Here is a 23,955-nt window from a genome sequence, read left to right on the forward strand (position 1 = left end):
TCATTGAAGATGGAAGCTTCCATGTCAGCCTGACGCCATGATAAACCTGCCGTCCTGCTGACTTTTCACCCGCGAAGTTTTGTTTGCTGTTCTTGTTCATCACCTGTCTCATCCTTTGCTCTACCGACCGCTCTCACGATGGAATCTTGGAATCCCCGTTCGATGAGCATCGTGCCCTTCCTAGGTCAAATATAGTGAAGCTCTCAAAACCCGAACCAAAGCTTCAAAGCTTACGTATTCAAAGGCAGTCCTTACGACCTCACGACCTCACAGCCCGAGCTCAAGGTCACCCTTGGAACGTTCGATCTGGAATCTTCAGAGTCCAGTATCTCTCTGTTTACGCCTATGTCGATGTCGGCGGGGGTAGAATCTCAGTTCTCACTTGCAAGATCTCAGCTCCCGGAGCATTCTTCAGTCTTGTTATCGAAAGCTCGACGGCGTGTCAATGACTCGGAGTCAATGTTCAACGTAGTCAGACTAATGTTGAGTGTTTGACGTAGTATGGTGGTTGTTGTTACACAAATACTAACCCGTATTTCCGGAGGCGGATAAACTAAAACGATTCGAGCCAACTCAACTCGGGTGAAGTGGGGGTGAGACGACCATCTCCAATTCCGGCGGACGATGCGGAGAAGACGGAGAATGTCGGTCCATCACCTGGACTACTCTCCTCTCTTAGTAGTGACGAATCTGCTGGGCATTGCGGTCTTGCCCAGTTAATCAGCATTCGCCTCCAGTAACTAACGAGGACCCTCGAGTTCGAAAGACAGACATCTTGATTCGTGGTGGAGTAATCATATGGTAACCAAGGGCAACTGTAGTACTGTACTCTGTAGTATACGAACTCAGTGCTGATTCGATCCTTTGGCGAGAATGTCAGCTCCTGATCCTCTCTTGATTGTTCGGCTCACAACATGATCGTCGCGTCGAGGCCAGATACAACCAGTCTGGCATCTTGAAGGTCTGGCCTGCACGAATTTCATAGCTTCATGTGGAGGATAGGATAGCTCACGGCCTCCCAGCTTCATAGTGACTGACTCCTAGGAGCCTAGCTCTAGCTCGGTCAGGTGCTCAGGTCCCGTGACAGGCTCTGCCCCTCCTCTTCTTCGAAGTCCCGACCCCAGCCTTGACTCCGATGTATCAGCTTCCTCCTTGGAATCTCATAGTCTCCAATCTTTCCCCATAACATGAGGCTCGTAATCAGCAGTGAGCACGAACTATGGACTCCCGAAGTATGGAGGGACGAATATCGGGGGTGGGGGTCGACCATGTCATCATGCCTGATGGAGGGGCAGCTGAAGACTCCAACCCGGTGCAAGACCCTTGCCGGCAATTCGGGCCCATCGAGCTGACAGATGATCCAAGGATGAATTTATAATCATGATCATCTGTGCCATCGCAAATAATAAAATAAAAAGGCCAGAACCCCCCCCCCAACTTTCAACATTGAACTTGGCCCCCCTCCGCTCCATCACAAATTCACAATCTCCCCTCCTTCTCCATTTCTATCATCCATCCTTTCTTCCCTCCCCCCGCTCTTCATCACCATGTCGGTCCCTTCCACCATGAAAGCGGTCGTCATTGAGCAGACCGGAGGTCCAGAAGTGTTACAGTACAAGACCGAACATCCTGTCCCCACACCCAAAGAAGGCCAGCTCCTCGTTCGCAATCACATCTCCGGCGTCAACTATATCGACACCTACTTCCGCACCGGCCTGTACCCGTCCCCCAAGCCCGAAGTTCTGGGCCGCGAAGGCGCAGGAACCGTTGCCGCGCTGGGCCCCAACACCAGCGGCTTCCAGGTGGGCGATCGAGTCGCATGGCTGGCGACGGCCGGGTACGCCGAGTACACGGCCGTGCCTGCGGACAAGACGATCAAGATCCCCGACGGAATTCGCGACGAGGACCTGGTCGCGGCGTTTCTGAGCGGATTGACGGTTCTCACGCTGGTCAAGGAGACGTATGCGGTGCAGAAGGGTGATTGGGTGCTGTTGCACGCTGCGGCCGGGGGTGCGGGTTTCTTGATGACGCAGGTGCTCAAGTCGATGGGGGCCAAGGTCATTGGGACGGCTGGTGGTGCCGAGAAATGTGCGCTGGTGAAGAGTCTGGGAGCCGACGTGGTGATTGATTATCGCAGTGACGAGGGCCGGGATTGGGTCCAGTTGGTGAAGGAGGCGACGGGAGGTCGGGGCGTGGATGTGGTCTACGACTCGGTGGGTAAGGATACGTGGGAGGGCAGTTTGGAGGTCGTCAAGCGCAAGGGTACGGTGGTCTGGTTTGGCAATGCCAGTGGACCTGTGCCTCCTTTGCCTCTGCAGTACGTGATTCCCCATCCGGTGGGCTCATGAAGACGGGTTGAATGATGACCGGGGAGAAGTTGGTGGGAAAACGCCACGCTAATACAGCAAACCGACTTTTAGGAAACTCTCTCCCAAGTGCGTCAAGGTCGCTCGGCCCATGCTCTTTGGATATATTGAGACTCGGGAGGAGTTTGAATTCTACACCCATGAGTTGTTCAATCTGCTCAAGTCTGGTCAGCTGAAGGTGAAGATCCACAAGGTCTATCCCATGGAGGATATCAAACAGGTACACGAGGTAAGTGTTTTCTACTCTGTGAAGAATGAAACATGATGAGTCATTCCATTGCTCACTCTGGCACTTTACACAGGACCTGGAAGGCCGCAAGACGATGGGCAAGTCTCTTGTGAAGCCTTGAGACGTCTGTAGTCGGGAACAAGCAAGATCACCCCTGAATACTTCCGCCGTTTGCAGGAAGATGAGTCAGTGTACCTAGTTCCTTCGTCATGACAAGTCGGTGTCTATAATGTGTACGCCCGTAAATACTATTCGATCGATTGTCTCTCCAATACTCTAGATGGCAAACCTCCATACTAATAGTTAAGAGGGGGCACGGTGCACGAATCGGCTCCATTTACTCTTCGGCTGATAATCCTCTATGGTCTGCTATTCACTCTGCTCCTTCCCGTCTCTCCTTTTCTCGTTGTCCCAACAGTCGTGACGAAATCACTCAGCGTTCGTGTTCACACGGTCTGCGTCTTTGTCTTCCCCGTCATTCTGGACAGTCATGTTGACTGCACGCACCACAGCCGCCATATCCAGTTCGTTTCTCTCCTCCTCCTCTTCTCCTTCCTCATGTCCGCTTCCTCGCTGCCCAAGGTTCTGGACAAGTTGCAATGGAGCCTTTGACGTTGGACGGGGTGTCTTCCAGTGCAGCATCAGGTCGTTCGCAAGGACTAAGTGGAAAGAAGGATAGACGGAGATGACCTCGTCGAAGTAGTAAACGCCGCAATTGATCTTCCAAATATTCGAAGTGATTCTCTGCCCTGGATAGCAATGCTGAAGAAGGCTCGCCTCCAGATAAAAGTCAAATTCATGATAAGGACCTGTGCCATCGCGCCACTCTTGGCGCTCCTTCGAGGTCATATCAATCTCCGGCTTTGCAGGGTTGATGAACGACTTGGCTCGAATGGTACCGACAACGGGCAGATCTGGCGCGAACTCATGGTAAAAGTCTCGGACGGTATCTTCGGGCTTGTGAACCGAAATGATCTCAAAGCCATCAATATCATCAATCTTTCGTGCCGAGAGTTGAACGTCAGTTGCCAACTGCTGGAACCGAGTCGCTTGCTCATGGGTTCCCTGGCTTGCAATCGCGAACTTTACCACCTTTTGAGCGGCCTCGTTTGTGATTTCACCAGATGGGCTGACCTGAGCTGGAACCCATAGAGAATGTTCATCGTAATCTCTGCCGCAGTATCGCCCGCCGAACAACATCGAACAGCTCAGGTTGAAGCTTCCGGGGCCCTGTTGAATCAGTTGAACGTTCTTCCACAGCTCCACGAAAGCGAGGTCACAAATTTTGCGCGCTCTGTGAATGTCGTCCCGGTATTCAGGACATACGTCGTGATAGAGGAGATAAGTGAGGAAATTGCGAATGGTACCCGTTGCCACCTTGATACTCTCTTGATTGTCGGGGTTGTAATGGTTGCAATAGAAGGAGCTCCTATGGCCATGTTGTTAGCATGACGTGCAGTACTCAATAGATGCGGTGGTGCTACATACCAAAAGCCGCGAGCAACCTCTTCAAAATTGACCTCCAAGCTGCGTCGTTCCATTGGAATCATTGTTTGACTGCGAGCTTGCCGGGCGTCGTCCGTCGACATCTGCTTCAATTCTCTAGGAGGTACACCGGTCCCGTGATTCTGGCTGGCATCAACACCACCGTATTGCAGGTATTTGAAGAAAATCGCCCGTCGGTCATTCTCCATACGTCGCTTCCACTGATATCGCGCCAGGGCCTCCTCGATTCGACTAAAACCACTCAATTGTCAGCACAGTCAACCAGCGGCACACGTGTGAAGCCCATGGAGAGTATTACTGTTCAAAGGAGTAAGATCTGTTCGAAAAGTGTGAGCTAGCTGAAAAGTTGTTTGAAAACAGAGATCAAAACGTACGGGTCGTAGATCTGGCGGATCTCCTCATGTTCCGCCGGTGTCATAGGGCCATCAGCATAGTAGTCCTCAAACCCGGTGGGCTTGCCGATTCCTCGCTTGCTCTTTGGCCGTCTGCTTCGGCGCTTGGGACCCTGGGATACCGACATGCTGTATTCTTGAGGAGCCGGTCCATTATCAGTCGTGTCGACTGAAGGGCCATCGCCGCACTTGGTCGTAGTCGACCCGTTGTCTTGTTCCACTGCGAGCACGACTGGGTCGGATGCGACGGTAGTCACTTCGGAGGGCGCCATTCTTGATCAAAGACGAGATTTAAGAGGGAGGTTTGGAAGGTACGAACGGAGGAGGTGAGACCTGGGCGAGAAGAACCTGAGCTCGTCCACAGTGTCTTGGAAGATGGCTTTGTCTTCAGGCTGAGTCAACTTTGGATTGTTCTCATAGCTTGAGTAGTGCGTGAAACAATCTTGAGCCACTGAGAAGCGTTGAAGAAGGTGAGATTACCACCGCCGTTCCGGGATATCTATATGATGAGTGGGTGAATCAAGAATCGAGGCTGGACCGTTGGAAGTGAGCTAGTCCGTGGAATCACATGCATGAAAGAACGAGGTGGATCTTTCCAGAGATCTGGGTGTTTGCAGGAGATGGGACTGGATGAGACGGCCACGAGTTGACTTCGTGTCAAGGCAAGGCCCTCAGGTTTGTTTTGCGTGCGCAGGTGGTCTTTGGTCCAATATTATGATTGATGGATGTTGAAGATACGACTGTGGCCTACACACGTTATTGTTGGATGAGTATTGGGAGATAACGTTTCATACTAAATAAATACATACCATTTTCCTACGAGACATGAGAGCGCGTCACTATCAAACCGGCTGCTGCTCTTTTCAGCCTCATTTTACAAGGTACGTGAAGATCTAAGTCAACATCTAGAAGCGGCAAGCTACTGAACTGACTAGATCAGAGCGCTCTCAATTGTCTTTCACCTTCAATCTTGATTTGAATTGTCGACCAATGCGACTGTCGAAGTGAGTGTCCAATTCCGACTCATCGTCACCATTCAATCAATTCAGCATACAAGATCAGCAAAAATTTCTACCGACAATCAATTTGCAGACTATGGCTCCTCAAATTGAGGCCAGGACAGAAGTTGAACTTGGCCTGGCCGACCAGAGTCTCTCAAAGCAACCGTATAGAGAGACAACTGTGAGAGCGTCAAGACTTGGATGGGTTCTCAGTCATTATCCATGAAGTAGTAGAGGGGCATCGTTTGTGAAATGAATTCTTGAAGTGGTACTGTACTAGGTACCTAGGATAAAATACTCCCAAATGAGTTAGTTCACAAACACTTCAAGGCATACAGATAGATGCCGACGTGTAGATTAACAGTCCAGATCTCTGCCGTCCTCTGGAAAATCCACGGGGAGCCATACTCGATTGTCGTATGTGTCTTGCTGCCAGTAGAGAATTATTTCAAGTTAGATCTTCGTTCTTTGAAAGCATTTTCGTGATGAATTGCTAAAGACAATATTCAGCGGTTCGCTGCCTTCACAAGGAAGAATTAGCAGCCTCAGATGTAGTCCTCCTCGAATATTGTCCTTGTTCAAATCGAGCTCTACCGTTATGTAGGCAATATCCAAGTAGTGTCTGAAAAATCTCAGTTGAAATTCCATATATCTTTTCGAATGGTCTTCTCGTGTGGTCCTTTTTTGAACTTCATACTCAAAGTATTCCTTGCCATCTCACTAGGTGATACTTCAGTCTTTTCAGATTTGCTCCATCGATGTCACTGCGAATCTTCACAACATTATATTCGTTTCCAAGTACACTGATCCGCCGCGGTAGATATGACCCTAACAATGGTCAGTATGTGGATCTTGTAGTGACTTCCCATTGCCCCGAAAAGGAATTGCCGGCGCAAACCCGAGCCCCATGTAGATCGTCCAAGGAGTACTAATTAGGTAACGTTCATGGACTGTCACTAGTATAGTATGGTAAGTAGTGGTACTAGACTGCTAGGTAGTAGATAGGTACTACCCACGACAAATCCTACTGCTGCTCATGTGCTTGTACGCTATCAGGTAGCCCTGCATTTCCGACCTCAAAGTAACAATGTTATGAGGTCGGACTCTACACTGAAAAGGAACCAGGCCTTCATTCTAATTTCAGGTGTCACCAGGTAGAAGAAAGATTTGTGTATTATTCGATTTCAGACCGGAGCAGCGTTCGTACTACCTTAGGTAGTTAACATCAGGTACCTGATGCAAAGTAGGTCACGCCTCGAATGCAGGACTCGTGGAGTTCCCCCTTTGACCATGAACCCTTGTCGATCATATGCGCTAGAGGAGTTTAGCAATCGATGGGGGCCCCTCTCAACAAATCTATGTCTGCCGGGTGTAGGGAGTTGTGTAATGTGTACTGCTACTACTGCTACTACTACTACTACTACTACTACTACTACTACTACTACTACTACTACTACTACTACTACTACTACTACTACTACTACTACTACTACTACTACTACTACTACTACTACTACTACTACTACTACTACTACTACTACTACTACTACTACTACTACTACTACTACTACTACTACTACTACTACTACTACTACTACTACTACTACTACTACTACTACTACTACTACTACTACTACTACTACTACTACTACTACTACTACTACTACTACTACTACTACTACTACTACTACTACTACTACTACTACTACTACCACTACCACTACTACTACGACGACGACGACGACGACGACGACGACGACTACTACGACTACTACGACTACTACGACTACTACGACTACTACGACTACTACGACTACTTCGACTACTACTACTATCCGCATTTCGCACTCTGGTGAACGGGTGACAACGGTGCGAATAGCCGCGGCTGACGCTGACCCGCCCACAGTCAAAACCAAACCCGCCTTGGCGCGCGAGTGGCTTGAAGCTGGCGTGGTGGGCTGGCCTCACTCCCTCAAAGCTTTCAAGGATGCGTGTCCGAGTGTCCAGACTAGGCTGTTTCTGGACTCTGGTCGCCTCTTGAATCATTCAGATTGTCGGCTTCCAACTGTCTCTTCTCTCCCGTGGGACGAGAAGCTGAGCCGTCTGACAGATTTCCTGCACGGCGCTCTCTCCGCCTTTGCTGGATTGGCCCTGAGCCTCTCCGCTGGAGCTCTTCAGTTTGCGCCGTTGCATGTCCAGCTTGACTGCGCTGAGCGGCTCACTACTTGCCCTCCGCCTTTCGCAATCTTTCCCCTACTGCCTCTCACAATGATGGCCTCCAAATCCGACAAAACAAAGACGCCTCAACTGGGCAGCGATGATCTGGTACCTTTCGATCATGTGGCCGCAGGACAGTAGGTTTATCCTTCCCGCCGTTGACGATCCCTCTTCCCCCTCGGACCGAGCCCGCGCCGGCAGAGCCCTAACGGGCGCCATATCTGCTTGTGGTCCCCCTGTAACGTCAACACAATCCAGGCTACCGTTCTGTGTCTTCCTCTCTTATCGCCCACTCTGTGTGTTCCGTCGCGAATCGTCGCTTATGCTTTCCTTCTCAACGCTAGTGATGGAGTTCGATGTAACCTGTCTGGCTCGTTGATCGCCAAACCGTGCACGCGACAGGAGGTGGAGTTTTACGAATCCAGCGCCCTCCACCCAAGAGTTCACGACTTTATGCCCCTCTACATCGGTTCCCTCTCCTCCGCCGAACAGCAGCAACCGCTGGCGATTGCTGCTGCCCAGGAATCGGGCGCAGTCTTCTTGCCTGCAGTAGCCTCCGCAAACCCCACAGTTGAATCCGCCCATACTTCGACACCGCAGCCAAGCCAAGAGTCGTCATCATCATCAATAATCAATGGCGGTGCGACCACAGACTCTGCCTGGGTGCCTTCGGGTGGAAAAAAGCTCGACACCGGCCTTTCCATCGTCCTGGAGAATGTGGCCTCGGGCTTTCGCCGACCCAATGTGTTGGATGTGAAGTTGGGCGCACGATTATGGGCGGATGACGCACCACCTGCAAAGCGCGCCAAACTGGATGCTGTCGCCAAGGAGACCACTAGCTCCAGCTTGGGATATCGCATCGCCGGAATGAAGGTCTGGACTGGAGAGAATGGCGAAACGGACGAAGGCGCTCTCACAGATCCGTACGCCACAAAGTACGAAGGCCGAGAGGGCGCCAAGGGAGAAGTTATTGAGAAGCACGGCTATCGGCGCTATGACAAATGGTACGGGCGATCATTTACCGAGCAGACGGTCAAGCAGGGCTTTGAAGCCTTTCTTGCAGGGGCAAAGGCGGGCCCAGACGACCGTTCACGCCTGATCGCACAGAGAATCGTGGAGGAAATGCGCAATCTACAAGAAGCATTGGAATCGGAGGAGAGTCGCATGTACTCTGCAAGTGTATTGATTGTGTATGAAGGTGATCCGGAGGCGATGGAGCACGCCTTGGAGGTAGAGAAAAAGCTTTCAGAGGAGGACAAGAAAGCCGAGGACAGAAAGAGCGAAGACGAAAAGAATGTCGATGACGAGGAGGGAATCGCCATGGAAGTGAACGAAGAGACGATGGAGCTCGTCGATGTGCAGCTTGGGGACGGCACTATCCAGAAAGCCATCAACATCAGCATTGATCCTTCGTCGGCCGAATTTGCCAATCTTGGCGAGGCCGAGGACGACGAAGAAGAAGAAGATGAAGAAATCCCCAAGGTCCATGATCTTCGTTTGATCGATTTCGCCCACGCGCAATGGACACCCGGCGTGGGCCCGGATGAGAACATGCTTTTCGGCATTCGCAATCTTGTCAAAATGTTCGAGGACTTGGCGACATGACCTGTCTGTCCCCTTTTCGTCGTGAACTGTGTCCCAAAGATTGATCACTGGGCAGCAAGCTTCGAGAAGGTTGCTGGCAACCTTTTGAGTATGCTTCCTGTCTATGGCTGGAGTCGTGCTGGGGGGGGGGGGGGGGTTCACAAACTACAAGCTACTTGAGTGCTCCGAGACGAATCTCTCAGCCGAATGCTGTGGGCCTGAGGGGTGTAGGCATGATCTATTACATGAACATACGGGCTCTGTTGAACTTTGACGACTCGTACAATTTGGCTGATAGTCCCTAGCAAACACTCTGACGCTTGCAAAGCTCGTCATCCAGTGGGACGATTGCGCTTTTGTGATATTTCATAGACTTCTTGTGAAATACCATCATAAGAGTCGTTCCAGCGCATTCAAAATTTGCAATATGACTTGATGCAGGACGTCCTCATCAGCTTAGAGTCAAATCTTTGATTTGTTTCCAGCGCCGCAGTTGAATTTATTCTAGAATTGCAAGTTCTGGATCTGCAGCCTGAGCTCTGCCATGTACATACACCGATCTCAATAAGAATTATCTTCATTGAGGTTCCTCGAACATCCTAAAACATTGCTTGAAAATGCTCAGAGCCTAGGTAGGACCTGCACCGGTTGTCCACTTCACCAAGAGGCACTCTCCATCCGACACTGGCGGGTGGACGGGCAGTGACCCGGGCGGCCGACCTTAAATGCTGACTCAGCCACCGCGATGGAGGACCGGCGGCATCTTTTCGACTTGCTCGAAACACAAGTGTTTCTTCGAGGAGACGGCAAGCTATCATGTTTCCCACGCGCAATCTGCTAGGCCGCTCGGTCTGGAAAGGTAAGCTTTGATCTGCTGTTTCAATGAGATCTGGAATCTCGAGTTGCGCCGCTAACCTGAGATCCAGGCCCGAACATTGTCCCGTATGTGCACATTCAATCAGCTTCCACCCATATCACCTCTTTGTCGGAGGCCGGCCCTTGCGCCCACACGATTCATGCCAATTGAAGGGCAAGATCGCTGTCGGACTGGATTGACTAATTCACGGAAATTTTAGACTCCCTCTTCCTCGAAAACTCCCTCCTCCTCCTAATACACCACCAATTCGGACGCAGAAGCGTGCTGCCACTATTCTTCCTAATTTCGTCGGCTTGCGCTTCGCCGTACATAACGGCAAGACATATCAGGAGATTCAGATCACAGAGGAGATGGTCGGCCGGAAGCTTGGTGAATATGTTGCGTATGTGTGCCCTGTTCCCGCTCTTTTGATCCCTGCGCGGGGATTACAGTCCGGAGGGAACTCGCTCCACGGATGGACTCGAGAATGTCTCATGTGGAAAAAAAGATACCGGCGATGGAGCATTATTGACCATGTCACTGACGAGGCACATTCGCGATTTAGTACCCGCAAGCGTTTCACCTACAAGCAGTCCAAGAACAAATAGACGCGAGCTTTTTTTGTCCCGTTGACTTCTTGTATACGGTATAAAAGCCGGTTTCTATTTTTTTCCTTTTCCCCTTGGGCTTTTCGTTTCCTCCCCGATCTTTGCAAGCTTCGTTGCAGTTTTTGGAAAGTCTTCTCTGGCAGTTACCTGATTCTTGACCGTGTCTGTATTTGATCGATTCGACATTCGACCTTTACATTCACATCCGGAAAAGGAATCGGGCTCTGCAGATACCCCGGAGAGGACAAGAAAATGGAAGAGCGGATGAGAGCAGCGCGGCTTTCGATAAGGCGAATCTCGAAGCAAGAGTTGCATTACCTCTTGGTCGTGGCTGTGTTGTGGCGTGTACAGATACGTTTGTTAGGTTCTCCATCTTTTTGTTAGCTATACGTGGGAATGGAGTTTATGTTTTTCGTGTACCATCAGCTGTGGAAAAGGGAGGATGTCTGATGCCGGGTCTGTATGCGTTTATCGAGAGCGTCAAACAGGACTTGCGACGCTCGAGCAGCCGCAGATCCCTGCATACAACCTAGTAGTGGAACAGCCGAAAGCATAAGGCTGATTCATGGCAGTTAGAAAGGGCACTTTCCATCGTACTCGCCGCTAGATAGTGGGTTCACAACTTATGCTCAACGACTATCACGAAGGCTCATAATGTGCGTATTTTCTCTGGAAATGCTGAGAAATAAAAACATAGACATTACAGCAATCTCCCAGCCTTGGATGAATGATCAGGAGAATGAATGTTGCCCGTATGGAGGGATCAGTACGCCCGGCGCCAAACCCCCAAACCTCATAATGTTGTTCCCCAGTGGAAAAAAAAGAGAAACATGGAAGGACCAACAGCGTGGCCAATCCCTGTGCAAAAAACTATCGATAAAACTCCCCTCTCTTCACGGTGACTCCGTACTCTGATACCGCCATGCCGAGATCCTCCATCGTTAGCACCGTTCGTCCTTGACCCGATCCACCAGAGCCACCGCCGCCGAAGCCAGGGCGTTGAATCCCAAGATGCGTGTTCGCTTTACCACCCTTGGCGCCATCGCCCCCCGTGACGCCACCTGGTACGGTGCCTGCGCCGCCCGGAACGCCTGCCGCATTGGTCAGACTGCCTATGGGGTTATTCGCAGATGAGGAATTGGAAGCGCGGATGCGAGCAAATTGGTACGAATCAGCAGCAATGTCGGCGACGAATTTCTGGGTCGCAAGAGCGAGAAGACGAGCAAGATGAGGAGGAGTTTGATTGGGGCCTGTACCAGGAGGAGGTAATCCGGCCAGAGTGAGGTAATGTGCTGTCACTGCGTCGGGGATCTGGGTAGAGGGTCCCTGTTAGCTCTTTCTCGTTCATTTGAAATCCTAGGTCTCAATGCGCCGCACGCAAAAACCCTCGTACTTGGACACCGAGAGGCTCAGTGAATCGGATTCGACAATCGAGCGAGCGCGCTCGCTCTCGATTGAAAGATTCGACGAGAGCCACATCGACCGAGCAAATGTCGGACAAGAATACCAAAACAAGGTTCCACCTACAATTGGCGCATATTCATCCATCTTTCCCAAGAACTCGCGCAAGCTTGTTTCCTTCTTGCTTGGCGGGGCCGACTCGGCCAGTTGATCGACGGCCGGCGCATTCGCTTCGGCGCCGTCCTCGACCGTCGTGCCAACCCGATCACCACTCATATCAATGTCTTGATCAATAGACGCATCCAAGTCTGGCTCGGCCTTGATCGCTGCATCCGTCACACCAGTCGCCGTGGGTTGTGGCGCTGGCGCGGAAGTTGTTGACGGTGGCATGGCGGGCTGGTGATCTTGTGACCCATTTGCGGACTGCGGGAAGGAAGACGGAGCATCGGTCATGATGGGCGGCAAGTCATGAGTAGGTTCGCGTGACTTTTGGCGCCGAGGACGAGCTCAGTGCCCGGGTGAAGCAGAAGAAACGAGAATCAGGCGGTCCGTGTAGTTCAGTCGTGCGCAGCGCTCAGCGGTGATTGAAGGGACATGAGACGATTATATCAGGTCGAGGTAAGATGTGAGTCCTCAAGAAGTGTCAAGCTCTTCTGATCGGGAGGTGAAAGCGCACGGACCAGCTGGAGATGGCGGGCGGTTCAGGCACCGAGGCAGGACAGGTCCACCTCTTATCAGAATGCGGCGTGCATCGTTCCAAGTCTACTCTCAGTTTACTCTAGATTTTCGACAGCAATATAGACCTGGGACTAAGGTTGGAGGCAGTTCTAAAGTCTGGATGCTACTGGATGCTACTTAGATAGTCCTATGCCGCTGTTCGCTCCAGGTGTATCTAGTCATGCTACAAGTAGACAGAGACGAAGCATCGCTTGGGAAAGACTCGCGCATGTGAATCTAATGGTCAATACTCCTGTTTACGCTTCGCTTGAGACCAGCATGCGCTATTCAATTCGAAGCCGCTCTTTGATTAGAAGATAATGTGATCAAAACTAGTAGTACAGCTGACCTGATGAAGCTTTTTTTGTGGGCCTCTGGCTGCGCACCTGCAGCGACCCCTGATCCAGATCTCCCGACTCCAGCGTAGATGTCATGGAACAAGTAGAGAATAAAGAAGAAAAAGCAATGGCAGGTAGGTCCTAAACTCCCTCAATGTATGTAGCTAATGTGATGATAGAGGAGTGTCTTCGCAGGGACAAGTGGTGAAATGGGCATAGGAGAAAGCAATGCGAGTGAAGAAGGTCACTCTCGACAGAGGAGGTGATGGATTCCGCTTTATTGACCCAGCTGCATGTGAGGATCAATGTGATGATCTTGAGTCGGTGCAGGATGTTGTTGGGGGTATTGACTGCCGTGGACCTCCTGACTCAGCGTTTGCATCAGGTTCTGTTCCGCTGTCTGGTCAAACATGGACTGAGCATTGGCATCCGGTGGTAAGCTGGGCGAGGCGGACATCTCGTGACCCCCAACCGGCGAAGGATGAGCTCCAGCAAGAGCCATCATGCCCTTGATGCCTTCGACGTGGGCCTTGTCTTCCTCCCCCTGCTTCTTCTGCCGTTCTCGAGCTTCGCGCTTGGCAGCCTGGGCCGGCGCGCGAGTCTTCAACTCTCCGGTTACGAACTTCAGGTAATAGGGCACTTCGATTCCGCTCTTGAGGAAGAACAGCTTCAAGTTGCGAGCCTTATCCTTGAGTTGCACCTGGTTGCGATCTTTCAGTGCCTCGCTGATGGTGCCGCCGGGTCCGAACATGGCGAGAATTTGACTCCAGTGGGGACCCTTCACGCGGTCCAGACCCGCCATCAAAGCATTCTCTTCCTCGGTTGTCCACGGGCGACGCTGACTGGGCAATCCGGCCTTTCGGTTGGTAGGAGAAGACTTTGCAGATGCTGCCATACGCGCTCTTTCATAGAGGACCTGTGTAGGCTGGGACTGCGAATAGTGAGGTATCCCTGGCATGTATCCATGATTGCCGGGAGACATCCCGTTAGCGCGAGCTTGCATTACTTGCGCCGCGTTTGGGTTATACTGTTGGAAATTCGTTTGCATCGGGCTTTGCTGGAACGCCATGCCTGGTGACTGTTGATATCCGCCTGGTGGCGTAGGACTATGATGATATTGCTGCTGTTGAGCGGACTGATTGGACTGCTGGACGGGAGCATATCCGTGCAGGTATTGGTTGTCGCCTTGGGCCGCATGTGGTGATTGATGCTGAGTTTGAGGCGGAGGCGGAGCTTGAGTCTGAGGCAACTGATGAGGTTGAGACTGCTGCTGCTGATGGGACTGTGGTAATTGTTGGGGCTGGTGTTGTTGAGGCAAAGGCATTGATGAGCTATGGGAGGGCGATGAAGTGGCCTGGGACTGTGGCTGAGCCTGCTGTTGCTGTTGCTGCTGTTGCTGTTGGGACCGACGAAGACCGTGGCCCTGCAAGGCAATCTGCGCTGCACGAGCTGCGCGGGCCACCAGGTCTCCATGCATATTACGGTCCACGGGAACCTCGACGGGCTGATTGACGGGAAATTGGCTCTGGTGCGTAGTGCTCGACGCCTCCTGTACATCACTAGCCGACGTGGACGCTTGACGACCTTTGATAGGTTTCTTTCCCTGCTTCGTAAATTAGTGGGAGAACTTGAAACCATCCAACACCAATGCACACGAACCTGTTGCATATTAATCGAGTCAAAGTTCTTCGCAATATATGAGCTCAGATCGCGAAGAAAATCTTCCCAGTGATACTTGTCGGGCAGCGCCTTCAGTGCGTCCTCGTTGTGGACGTCATTTAAGAGGATGTCACGGCGCGAAGTCAGTCGGTTGACAAAATCCGTCTCACTCGGCGCAAGCTGTCGAGTGCCTGGTCGTCTTGCAAGAAGCCTTTGCTCCATGTCTTCAGGGAACAGCTCGTACAACAGCTGTGTCCTTGTGCGGGACTTGGTGTTCATCGCAGCGATGAAGGCCTGAGTCTTCAATTCCAGATACAAAGCGGCCTGAACCTTGAGGAGGCGGCCGCCCTCAGGCACAAAAACGTCGAGAAAATGCTCGTTCAACTCCGCGAAGCCGATCTCCTGAGAACCGAAGATGCTTGAAACAAAAGATGCCAAGTTGGCTTTTCGAAGAACGTCAAGTTGCGACGAGTCAGTGACCTCGACATCAGACGGCTGAAGGAATGAGCGCTTGATCGTATAGACGCGCTTTGTGTGGTCAAATAACGAGCGCATGGTCGCATACGCTTGGCCATCCTCGGACTCGGGTTCGGATACCATCGCGGTCAAGTCCTGGTAGCTGTTTTTGGAGAGAAATGACAGAATTTGGGTTGACTGTGTTAATCTTCGGTCAGGAGGGTCTTGAAAGTCGAATCCCAGGCGCAGACTTACTAGGTTATCCAGAATGGGTAGGCTTTGGATCTTGAGGTGAGAGTTGGCCTTCAGATTGAGAAATGCGTAGCCCTTTGCACCGGAGAATTCGCCGGACGGAGGCACCTCCTGCGGACCCATTGCGACGGTCTGCTCCTGTCGCTCGGTGTGATCCAGTATATCTGTGATCATTGAGCTCACATCGGGGTGTGTATTAGGAGCCGGATTCACATTGGCGGCAGAGCTGGTGTGGGGCGTGCTTTCTGGCGCAGGTGTGGCCTGCGCTGGAGATTGCGATTCCGTCTTCTCATTGGCATTGTTCGCGGACGAAAGCGCATGGCTATTCTCCTCAGCTAGCGCATTGGCGATTTCCTCTTCGATTCTATGGCCCGGTCCATGAATGTCTGGAGTGGAGAATTGGGCGTCGATTGAAATCTCCTCATCGGGGCCGGCGTCGGTCCTCTGCTTCTTCGCAGCCGGCGGCGATAGGTGCTCATCTTGATCCAGAAGATGCGTGGGTTTCTGCTCTGTTACTCCATCCTCGATTGATTGTGTCAGTCATGCACGTTGGTATTCACGAGAGGAGTAAGACCGAGTCTTGGCCTTTCCAGGTGGTGGTTCAAGTACGGCTCATTGCTGACCGCGACAGGTAGCGCGGGTACCCACGACGACAACAGACGCATGAGACTCACCGAAAGGGCTTCCGTCGTCTGGAAACGGTGGAAGGTCAGAGGCCCCGTCGAACGACGATGGCTCACCTCGAGCTTCGGCCATCGCAGGCGCAAGAAGTACAAGTCAAGCTGGGATGTCAACTTCCAAGAGCAGAAATGAGGGCTTAGGGGTAGGGCGCAACTGTAGGGCTTTGGTTGGAGGTGAAGGAACGGCAATAGCAGGATTTTTTTTGCCGAAGGAGGGGATTGGGAGGTCGCTGATTCGTGAACTCCGGCTTACCGCTTTCAACCCGAGTCTCATAACTCACTGACTCAGTCGTCGAACAACAGTACTGTCATCACGTTATGTACATTATACGGTGTGCAATGGCTCTTATGAGAATGATTTGTGAAAGCGTGTTCAACTAAGAGAGAGTCAAATTCATTGACCTTGATATGTATGTCATCCGTACCAATAATCTGTCTGCTGTAATATTGTGATACTTTTGGAGCTCGGAAGCCGGATATCTCACTCTGTAGTCTGTAGTCTGTAGTCTGTACTACTCTGTATTGATCTGTATTGATCTGTATTCTCCGATTCTAGAGTTTGGGCATTTTGCATCACGTGGCTCTTTCTTATATACTCCTCTTTCTTACCGACTGGTCCGAGTAATGCCAATGCACACTTGTGCACTTGTGCAGTACACTTGTACAGTATTGTACAGGTGACTCGCGACGTGCGCCATGAGGATCAGCTCCGTCAGAAGACAGCACTTTCGGACATGGACACAGAATTAAGACACCTGAGCACTCGTCGGGCTTCAAGTCGAAGTACGGTTGATTTGACCGGGGTGTACATGACTATGTGTAGATATTGTATCGATTTTTTGTGGTTTCCCACGTTGGCCTGACATCTACTAAGTTAGTACTTCCTGGACCAGTGGACCGTGACAGCCTTGGCCGCATAGAGCCACGCTTTCTATGGTAACGCGCCCGTGCTGTTGCTTTCCATCTTGTGCGCGTCATCGACGTACACCGTTGACTGTACAGGTCAGTTGAAACTTGACCATATCCTGGACCTTCCGCCTCCTAAAATTTCCTGGGCTCGAGCTTCATAGTGCCCGGTTTTGTAAGCTAGTTGGCACAGTCCTGCCGTAGGAGGTGAACAGTAGTAGGCTAGTAGCCATTCAGTATCTGATATGACCACTAAGAAGAGGAAGCGGGAGTCATTTAGGGATCAATGAACCGGAGCTGTCACAGTCGCAAGTTTCGTTGGGGAACTACTCATGTGTGATTGAGTTGTAAGTGCGGTAGAACTGTAGCTTCGACGGTCGAGGGTCGAGACTGTTTCAATCAACGGTAGTGGTCTTCAATATCCTTGGCTCTGCGAGGAGTTGTTAGAAGAACGACGTGGAACTGAGCTTGACATATTAGTGAAGCATTCATCCGCACTGAACTACTCCTATATCTCTACCATAGATGAGCTTGACGAAACTGGTGTGTGTTCTCCACAGATCCCCCTACACTGGACTAGTCGACAGCCGGTTTGATTGAAGAGTATCCATGGTCGAAGCCAACGATGTGGCAGGCCGCTCTGCAGAGCCTTGTCCCGGTGGATCCGAACCCTAAAGCTCTCGAGGCTCGCGCAAGTCACAGTAACCATCAATTGCATATCACTTAATCTTTATGTCATGGACAGGTTCCGGATGCAATCGATTCCAAAGATCTTGCTTGGAAATCTTCGGTGTGACTTGAGCTGAGGGAATTGAATACCAGCGTCGAGCGTGAGTCTGGACCATGGACTACACTTCCCTTTTGCAACCCATGACCGAGTAGGCTTGTCAGTCCAATGACTAGATATATTTCTGGTTCCCTCGTTTCAGAGTGCTTTGTGTGCTGGTCGAGAACGACGAATGAATCCGTAAATTTGGACTTTTCACTGATCGCAACCCGGCCAGCTTGATGATGCGGACCAGTGCTCTCATCGCCATCGTACTGAGCGCTCTGTGTCCAGTGATGGCCCAGGAATACCAAGAGACTGTTTGGGGAATCTTCGCATTCACTACGCATGGCGACAGTACTCCAAGCCTTCTTGCTGAGGGACGCTCAAGAGTCTTGTCAGACTATGGTGCCAACCAGCTCGCCGATGCAGGTGCAGCCTTCCGGGACCGTTACCTCTCAGCCGGAGAAGGCGTCAATAGCTCTCAATCAACGATACAATATCTGTCCGCCACCGTCCTAGATCCTCAAGACGTGGAAGTCTATGCGTTGACGGATCAGTATGTCATTGCTTCCGCGCAAGCCTTTATGCAAGGTCTTTACCCCCCGCTGGGGCAGACTGGCTTAGAGTCATCTGACATTACCGTCAATGGCTCTGCAATGATCTCTCCCTTGAACGGATACCAATACCCTCAGCTGATCAGTCTGGGGCAAAGCGACCCACAGTCCGTGGCTTTGAATGGGAACGAGAACTGTCCGACACATCAAGCTCTCGTATCCAAGTATAAGAGTGGAGATTACGCCTTAGGCATCTCCGAAATCACCAATGGTTTCTACGTCGACCTCTGGCATGATATTCTGTCAGGTGTCATGAATGAAACCTCGGCCAATTATCTGAATGCCGTGGAGATCTTCGAATACATCGAACACGAGCTGGCATACAACAGCACCGCCCAGACGCAGATCACTGAAGATAAAGTTCGTCAAGCACGATGGTGGGCGGACCATTATACGTATGCCACCAATCACCAGCTCGATCCCGGTGAACCAGCAGGAGGGTCTATCAATTCAGTTGCGGGTCAAACACTGGCGGCCCGCATCATGTCTGCCTTCAATGCGAATATCGGCGGATATGGCACAGGTCAAAAAATGAATCTTGTGTTCGGCGATGAGGACGCGGCGGTGGCTTTGGCCTCGTTGCTGAGTCTCGCTTCAGAGCAACATCCTAACATGTATTGCCGGCCGAATCGCGGTGCGTCTCTTGTTTTCGAACTGTTCAGCTTTGAGTCAAGCGAGACCTACCCAACGTATCCGGTAATCGACAACTTGTACGTGCGGTTCTTGATCCACAACGACACAGGAAGTTCCGCTTTTTCCCCATACCCCATGTTTGGACACGGACCGAGCCACGAATACGTTCCCTACTCCGAGTTCCAGTCTGAGCTGGAGACTTTTGCCCTCTCAAGTACCCACGAATGGTGCAAGAGGTGTAACTCAGAAGCAGTCTTTTGCAAGGGACTTGATTATAATAAGCCAGGTCTCTCGAAGGGCAATCAGGAGCAGATGGCTCCAGCAGTGGCCGGTATCATAGGAGCTGTGATTATGTTGGCGGCTCTCGGTCTTCTTGCAGGTATAGGGTTGACTTTCTGGACCTTGCGCAATCGTGGCTCCAATCAAAAATCTCCTTTCGGTGGATTCAAAGGGACAAGGAAGCTCGCAAGTGATACCGACGTCACTTTTCACAGCCCCGATTGGAAAGCCTCAAATGGTGCGGATGCCCAAACGAGGAATGACACCGCTGATACTGTTGTTCTTCGAGGGCACGAACGAGTCGGAAGCTGGGAGATGGGACAGCCGAAGAAGGGGGATGAAGACTGCCAGAACGCCAGTCGCTCAAATCAACTAGCATCGGATGATGAGCACGAGGAGGAATGGCGGATTGTCAGTGGGCTTCGCGCCGTGGAAGCTCGCGAGAGTGTTTGATGTTCGAGATCATAGCTTAGACCAGAGGGAGAGTCTTGACCACAATGATCCACACAATGAGCAACGCACATGCGAGCTTTGGGGAACCTTGAAATGGGTATCGCAACCGATAAGAGCCCTAATTTTAGTATATCGCAAGAACTGACCGCGACGATAACCGCTCATGTCCCTTGCTCGTGACTTCCTTCCCCAAGCCTGGGGTGGATCCTGACCTTCCAACCTCCATCACACTCCGTCTTCATCGAGCCTTCCATTTTCTCATCTGCACTCTCTTGGACCCACCACATTCTTTCCTTCGGCTATCTCGAAGGTCGAAACATCCCGCTGTCCTTAAGCTTCGCCATTCCTTTCAGTAAGTCGTCCTGCAAGCCTGTTTCGCAACATGAAGTACAACATCCCAACCCTGATGGCTTTCAGCCAGTCAACAGAAGTTGATTGCAGATGGACCTCGCACGCCTTTGAATGTAAGCCTTGACAACCATCCCAGCCCCCCACATGGATGCACCCGGATGTGTATGGGGATAAGAGAAGTGTCTGAGAGGTATTCTCTGTCTCTTTGATTGCGTCTATATGAGATTCGGTCTGATGAGTGATGGATACATCTTTTGCTTGCCTCTTGTCGTGACTGGATTGAAGGTGATGACCACATCTCCATAACACGGAGCTTGTGTGTAAATGAAACGACTTATCCTGAGCAGAAATAGATTCTGGCATACCCGGTCCTCTTCCTGTGTCTTGCCATTCCAGTCACTTCTTCTCAATTTATTCGAACTTGCTGACATACCTACCAGGTAATCTGGTAAGGCCCAGATCCACCCACAGAACAACACTCACAGCGACTACCTCCAACCACATCAGCCCAGCTAGGATTCCGCAGCCAGATAAAGCTGGAAACCGTGGCAATCCAGTCTCTCGTCGCCGAAAGGTCTCCCTGGGCGTGATTTCACCTCCGTGTTGCCTTCAACGCCAGACAAGCTTCAATCAGTTTCTGCAGACATACTGCACCCCTAGTCTGTACCGCGTTACAGCGGGTGGCCATATCATTCCAATGGAGAGCTTTTTCGATACTGATTCTACAGAGAGTCTGCCCCTGGCAAGGCATGTCGAGAATGTTCACGTAGACAGGAGTCCGGGCTGGGCTACGAATGACAATGTGAACCGCATCACAATTGATGCCACCCACGATGTCACAAACAGCCTCACGAACGGTCTGATGAACGTCCAGACGAATGGCATGATGAACGGCCTGATGAATGGCCTCCCGAACGGCTATAACAATAACCTCACCAACGGCATCTCCAACGGCATCTCCAACGGCATCTCCAACGGCATCTCCAACGGCATCTCCAACGGCATCACCAACGGCATCACCAACGGCATCACCAACGGCATCACCAACGGCATCACCAACGGCATCACCAACGGCATCACCAACGGCAATGCTCACGGTATCATAGACACTACTGTTACGAATACCTTCAGCATCGACGACTTGCTTGCCAACATGACGATCAACGCACAGCTGGAGAACGACTTTGGTGGTAATCTGACTTTTGATGACATCCTTCAGCAATCGAATTTCGCTCTGAATCCAGCCGTTGATCCTTTCATTCCAATCAGCGATGTATTGGATAGTATGAATGGGGCTAACGAGCCATCTGTTCTGAGCGATGTGCCTCTTAGTGTGCCTGTGGAATGGAGCCCTGAAGGATGGGCGCATGTCTGGCCACCTCCATTCCCAGCCCAACCAGATCGCCAATGGCACGAGCACGACACAATCAGAGTGCGCATCCAGGCCATGGCCCTAACAATCATGAGCCCACTTCGAGTAGCCACCCAATATCCGGGACCAGTGATGACTGGGAACCCCGGCTACCCTGAGACCCCCGCCACTCCACGGCCTGTGATTTTCGAAGGTGTCACTATCCGACGCCCACGTATCATTGGGGCCAACGGCGAGTACTGGAACGTGCTCACTCGAATCTTCTGGATTACCAACAGTGACCCGTACAACGGATATTATGGCAGCAACGAAGATCCTCTCGACCTTAATCGATATGAGGGTCTACTCAGCACCTTGGCGGGGCATGTCAGCGCCCCTGTGGACAGGTATGACGCATTTATCCTGCTCCATGCCATTGAATGGCTCCGATATCATGAGCAGTTACTTCAGATACTCCGTGCGAGCCCTTTTTTTGCTCCAGCACATGACCCCAACAGCTTTGCTGCTCAATGGTATACAAGGGCGCACCGATGTGCATCTGAAACTATCAGGCAGCTCGAAGAGACTTTCATCAATGCGCCATCATCTCCTGCGGTAGCTGATTTTCACCGGCGTCTTATTGCGTCAACTTTGTTTGCTCGGTTTCCACTTCCGCCGCCTCGTGAAGAGACTCTCACAAATGGTGTTGACAGTCAACTTGGCGTACCCCACGAAAGCGTGCCTGATGTGCTGCACACCCCACTGGTCAGTGGTGTGCAAATCAATTCTGACACGTTAAGCATAGTCGACCAACAAGAGCGCGCCCCTCGGCAGATCGAACCTGCGCATGCTGATTCCAATGAAGCGACGGATGAAGCTTCGACTAGCAGTTTAGACCAGGAACACCCCAATGCTGCGGCCGATCTGTTAACGAGCCTTATCCAGGAGCAAGTCGTGACTGAGTCTGCTGCCCCAGTGGTTGATGCTGAGGACAATCGGTATACTACACAAGCAGCGAGCATGGAGGAAGAGGTTGGTGACGACATTGAAAGTTCAAAGCAGTCGGGGAGTAATAGCAACATGCCTGCGCAGCATGATGGAGGCGCTTGTGACGTGAAATTGTCTGATCAGGACGGTAAAGGTGTTTGTGACGTGCAACAAAGGTAGGCATGAGCCCCCATGTTTCAATACCTGGTTGCACGGCTGATGACGATCAAAGTGAGCCAAGGCCGCGCAAAAACCTCGTCCTCTGGGTCGTGCCAGGTGTGCCTAGTCATGTACCAAGCTTCCTCAAGGCATTGATGGTCACGGCAGGAGGTGCCTTGACAGAGGTAGTTGGGGGCGTCACCCGCGCGGAATTCACGAGAGAGTCACCTGCGGAAAATATGATGGCTCGTGTTCTCAACAAAAAAGGCCACCCCAAAGAATGATGGAACTTCTTGAGGTAAAAGTTCGAGCAGAACACTGTCCGATGCGGCGTATGATTTATTTTCGATGGGTGATACGTTTGATGCGTTTTGAATCCTTTGCCTTCTTTGCCTTCAGCAAGATATAGCCGAAGAGAAATGAGCACCTCCCGTGCGGCATGTTTCGTTCTTTTTCTGTCTTTCTGGGATCAGTTTGTTCTGAAGCGATACGTTGGAGCTTTCTGACGTGATTTGACGAGTCTCCCGCTTCTTTACCGCTTTTTGCAGGGTCACCAAAGCTCACCTTTGAAGCCTTTGTCAGTGGTGTATTTGTTATCTTGAAGCGTGTGCTCCTATTGACGTTTTTTCTCATTGTTTACGTACTGATCAGTAATACAAAACAGCTGAGCTTCTGGAAGACGAAGAGCTTTTGAGTCACACCTCCCGAGCCTGATAGAACCCAAGGAAATTTTCATCGAGAGCCCAGTCGAAGTACAATAGGGTCGGTGTATTAGAAAATCAGGAATTGAGTGAAAGGTACGGGCCCTTCCATTCTGGAATTCTCCAGCGGATGATTTCGAGATTCACTTCGTGGAAGTGGTGACCAAAGCGTTCAATTAATATCACTTGGTTTTATTTCCAACATGACCAGAGAGGTTCGCAACGGACTAAGATCATTGGGCTAACGTTCAGTTTTGCTCCTTCTTTGTTGACACGCATTTGCTCCGTTTGTATCACCGCGCATGTTGAGCATGTTGGACTCGGACTGCTACGAACGGACGATTTCGCGAGAGGGGTTGATCAGACCTCCACAATAGTCAAATCGACCAGCCTGGTGTGTTAGCAGCTAGGGTGAAGTATGGCACAGGAACTGTTTGACGGCAGGAACCATGAAACGAGATGGACGCTGTGAGGGAGGATTCAGGAGACA

At 51.3% G+C, this 23,955-nt stretch overlaps 9 protein-coding genes across 9 annotated transcripts; 6 read left to right on the forward strand and 3 right to left on the reverse strand.

The window, feature by feature from the left end:
* Positions 1–1,547: 1,547 nt before the first annotated feature.
* On the forward strand, positions 1,548–2,716 carry N7539_003787 (quinone oxidoreductase family protein; the record flags this gene model as incomplete). The annotated part of the gene is made up of 3 exons (XM_056933389.1): positions 1,548–2,317; positions 2,421–2,595; positions 2,669–2,716. 3 exons carry the CDS (start codon positions 1,548–1,550, stop codon positions 2,714–2,716), a joined length of 993 nt encoding a protein of 330 aa, XP_056790930.1.
* A 308-nt stretch (positions 2,717–3,024) lies between these two features.
* Positions 3,025–4,765, reverse strand: N7539_003788 (uncharacterized protein; the record flags this gene model as incomplete). Its single annotated transcript, XM_056933390.1, has 3 exons — positions 3,025–4,024; positions 4,084–4,332; positions 4,476–4,765. 3 exons carry the CDS (start codon positions 4,763–4,765, stop codon positions 3,025–3,027), a joined length of 1,539 nt encoding a protein of 512 aa, XP_056790931.1.
* A 2,063-nt stretch (positions 4,766–6,828) lies between these two features.
* On the forward strand, positions 6,829–7,350 carry N7539_003789 (uncharacterized protein; the record flags this gene model as incomplete). Its single annotated transcript, XM_056933391.1, has 1 exon — positions 6,829–7,350. One exon carries the CDS (start codon positions 6,829–6,831, stop codon positions 7,348–7,350), a length of 522 nt encoding a protein of 173 aa, XP_056790932.1.
* Positions 7,351–7,762: 412 nt separating this feature from the next.
* On the forward strand, positions 7,763–9,316 carry N7539_003790 (inositol polyphosphate multikinase; the record flags this gene model as incomplete). Its single annotated transcript, XM_056933392.1, has 2 exons — positions 7,763–7,819; positions 7,970–9,316. 2 exons carry the CDS (start codon positions 7,763–7,765, stop codon positions 9,314–9,316), a joined length of 1,404 nt encoding a protein of 467 aa, XP_056790933.1.
* A 795-nt stretch (positions 9,317–10,111) lies between these two features.
* On the forward strand, positions 10,112–10,759 carry N7539_003791 (mitochondrial 37S ribosomal uS19m domain-containing protein; the record flags this gene model as incomplete). The annotated part of the gene is made up of 3 exons (XM_056933393.1): positions 10,112–10,154; positions 10,222–10,237; positions 10,372–10,759. 3 exons carry the CDS (start codon positions 10,112–10,114, stop codon positions 10,757–10,759), a joined length of 447 nt encoding a protein of 148 aa, XP_056790934.1.
* Positions 10,760–11,629: 870 nt separating this feature from the next.
* On the reverse strand, positions 11,630–12,613 carry N7539_003792 (putative TFIID and and SAGA complex TAF10 subunit; the record flags this gene model as incomplete). The annotated part of the gene is made up of 2 exons (XM_056933394.1): positions 11,630–12,070; positions 12,287–12,613. 2 exons carry the CDS (start codon positions 12,611–12,613, stop codon positions 11,630–11,632), a joined length of 768 nt encoding a protein of 255 aa, XP_056790935.1.
* An 879-nt stretch (positions 12,614–13,492) lies between these two features.
* Positions 13,493–16,338, reverse strand: N7539_003793 (uncharacterized protein; the record flags this gene model as incomplete). Its single annotated transcript, XM_056933395.1, has 3 exons — positions 13,493–14,818; positions 14,875–16,091; positions 16,257–16,338. The coding sequence occupies 3 exons, from the start codon at positions 16,336–16,338 to the stop codon at positions 13,493–13,495; spliced, it is 2,625 nt and encodes an 874-aa protein (XP_056790936.1).
* Positions 16,339–18,179: 1,841 nt separating this feature from the next.
* N7539_003794 (uncharacterized protein) lies at positions 18,180–19,916 on the forward strand (the record flags this gene model as incomplete). The annotated part of the gene is made up of 1 exon (XM_056933396.1): positions 18,180–19,916. The coding sequence occupies one exon, from the start codon at positions 18,180–18,182 to the stop codon at positions 19,914–19,916; it is 1,737 nt and encodes a 578-aa protein (XP_056790937.1).
* Positions 19,917–20,298: 382 nt separating this feature from the next.
* Positions 20,299–23,048, forward strand: N7539_003795 (uncharacterized protein; the record flags this gene model as incomplete). The annotated part of the gene is made up of 3 exons (XM_056933397.1): positions 20,299–20,380; positions 20,708–22,781; positions 22,838–23,048. 3 exons carry the CDS (start codon positions 20,299–20,301, stop codon positions 23,046–23,048), a joined length of 2,367 nt encoding a protein of 788 aa, XP_056790938.1.
* Positions 23,049–23,955: the final 907 nt, after the last annotated feature.

Source organism: Penicillium diatomitis, assembly GCF_028827545.1.
Source record: "Penicillium diatomitis strain IBT 30728 chromosome Unknown utg000004l_segment0_segment0, whole genome shotgun sequence".
Lineage (NCBI taxonomy): Eukaryota > Fungi > Ascomycota > Eurotiomycetes > Eurotiales > Aspergillaceae > Penicillium > Penicillium diatomitis.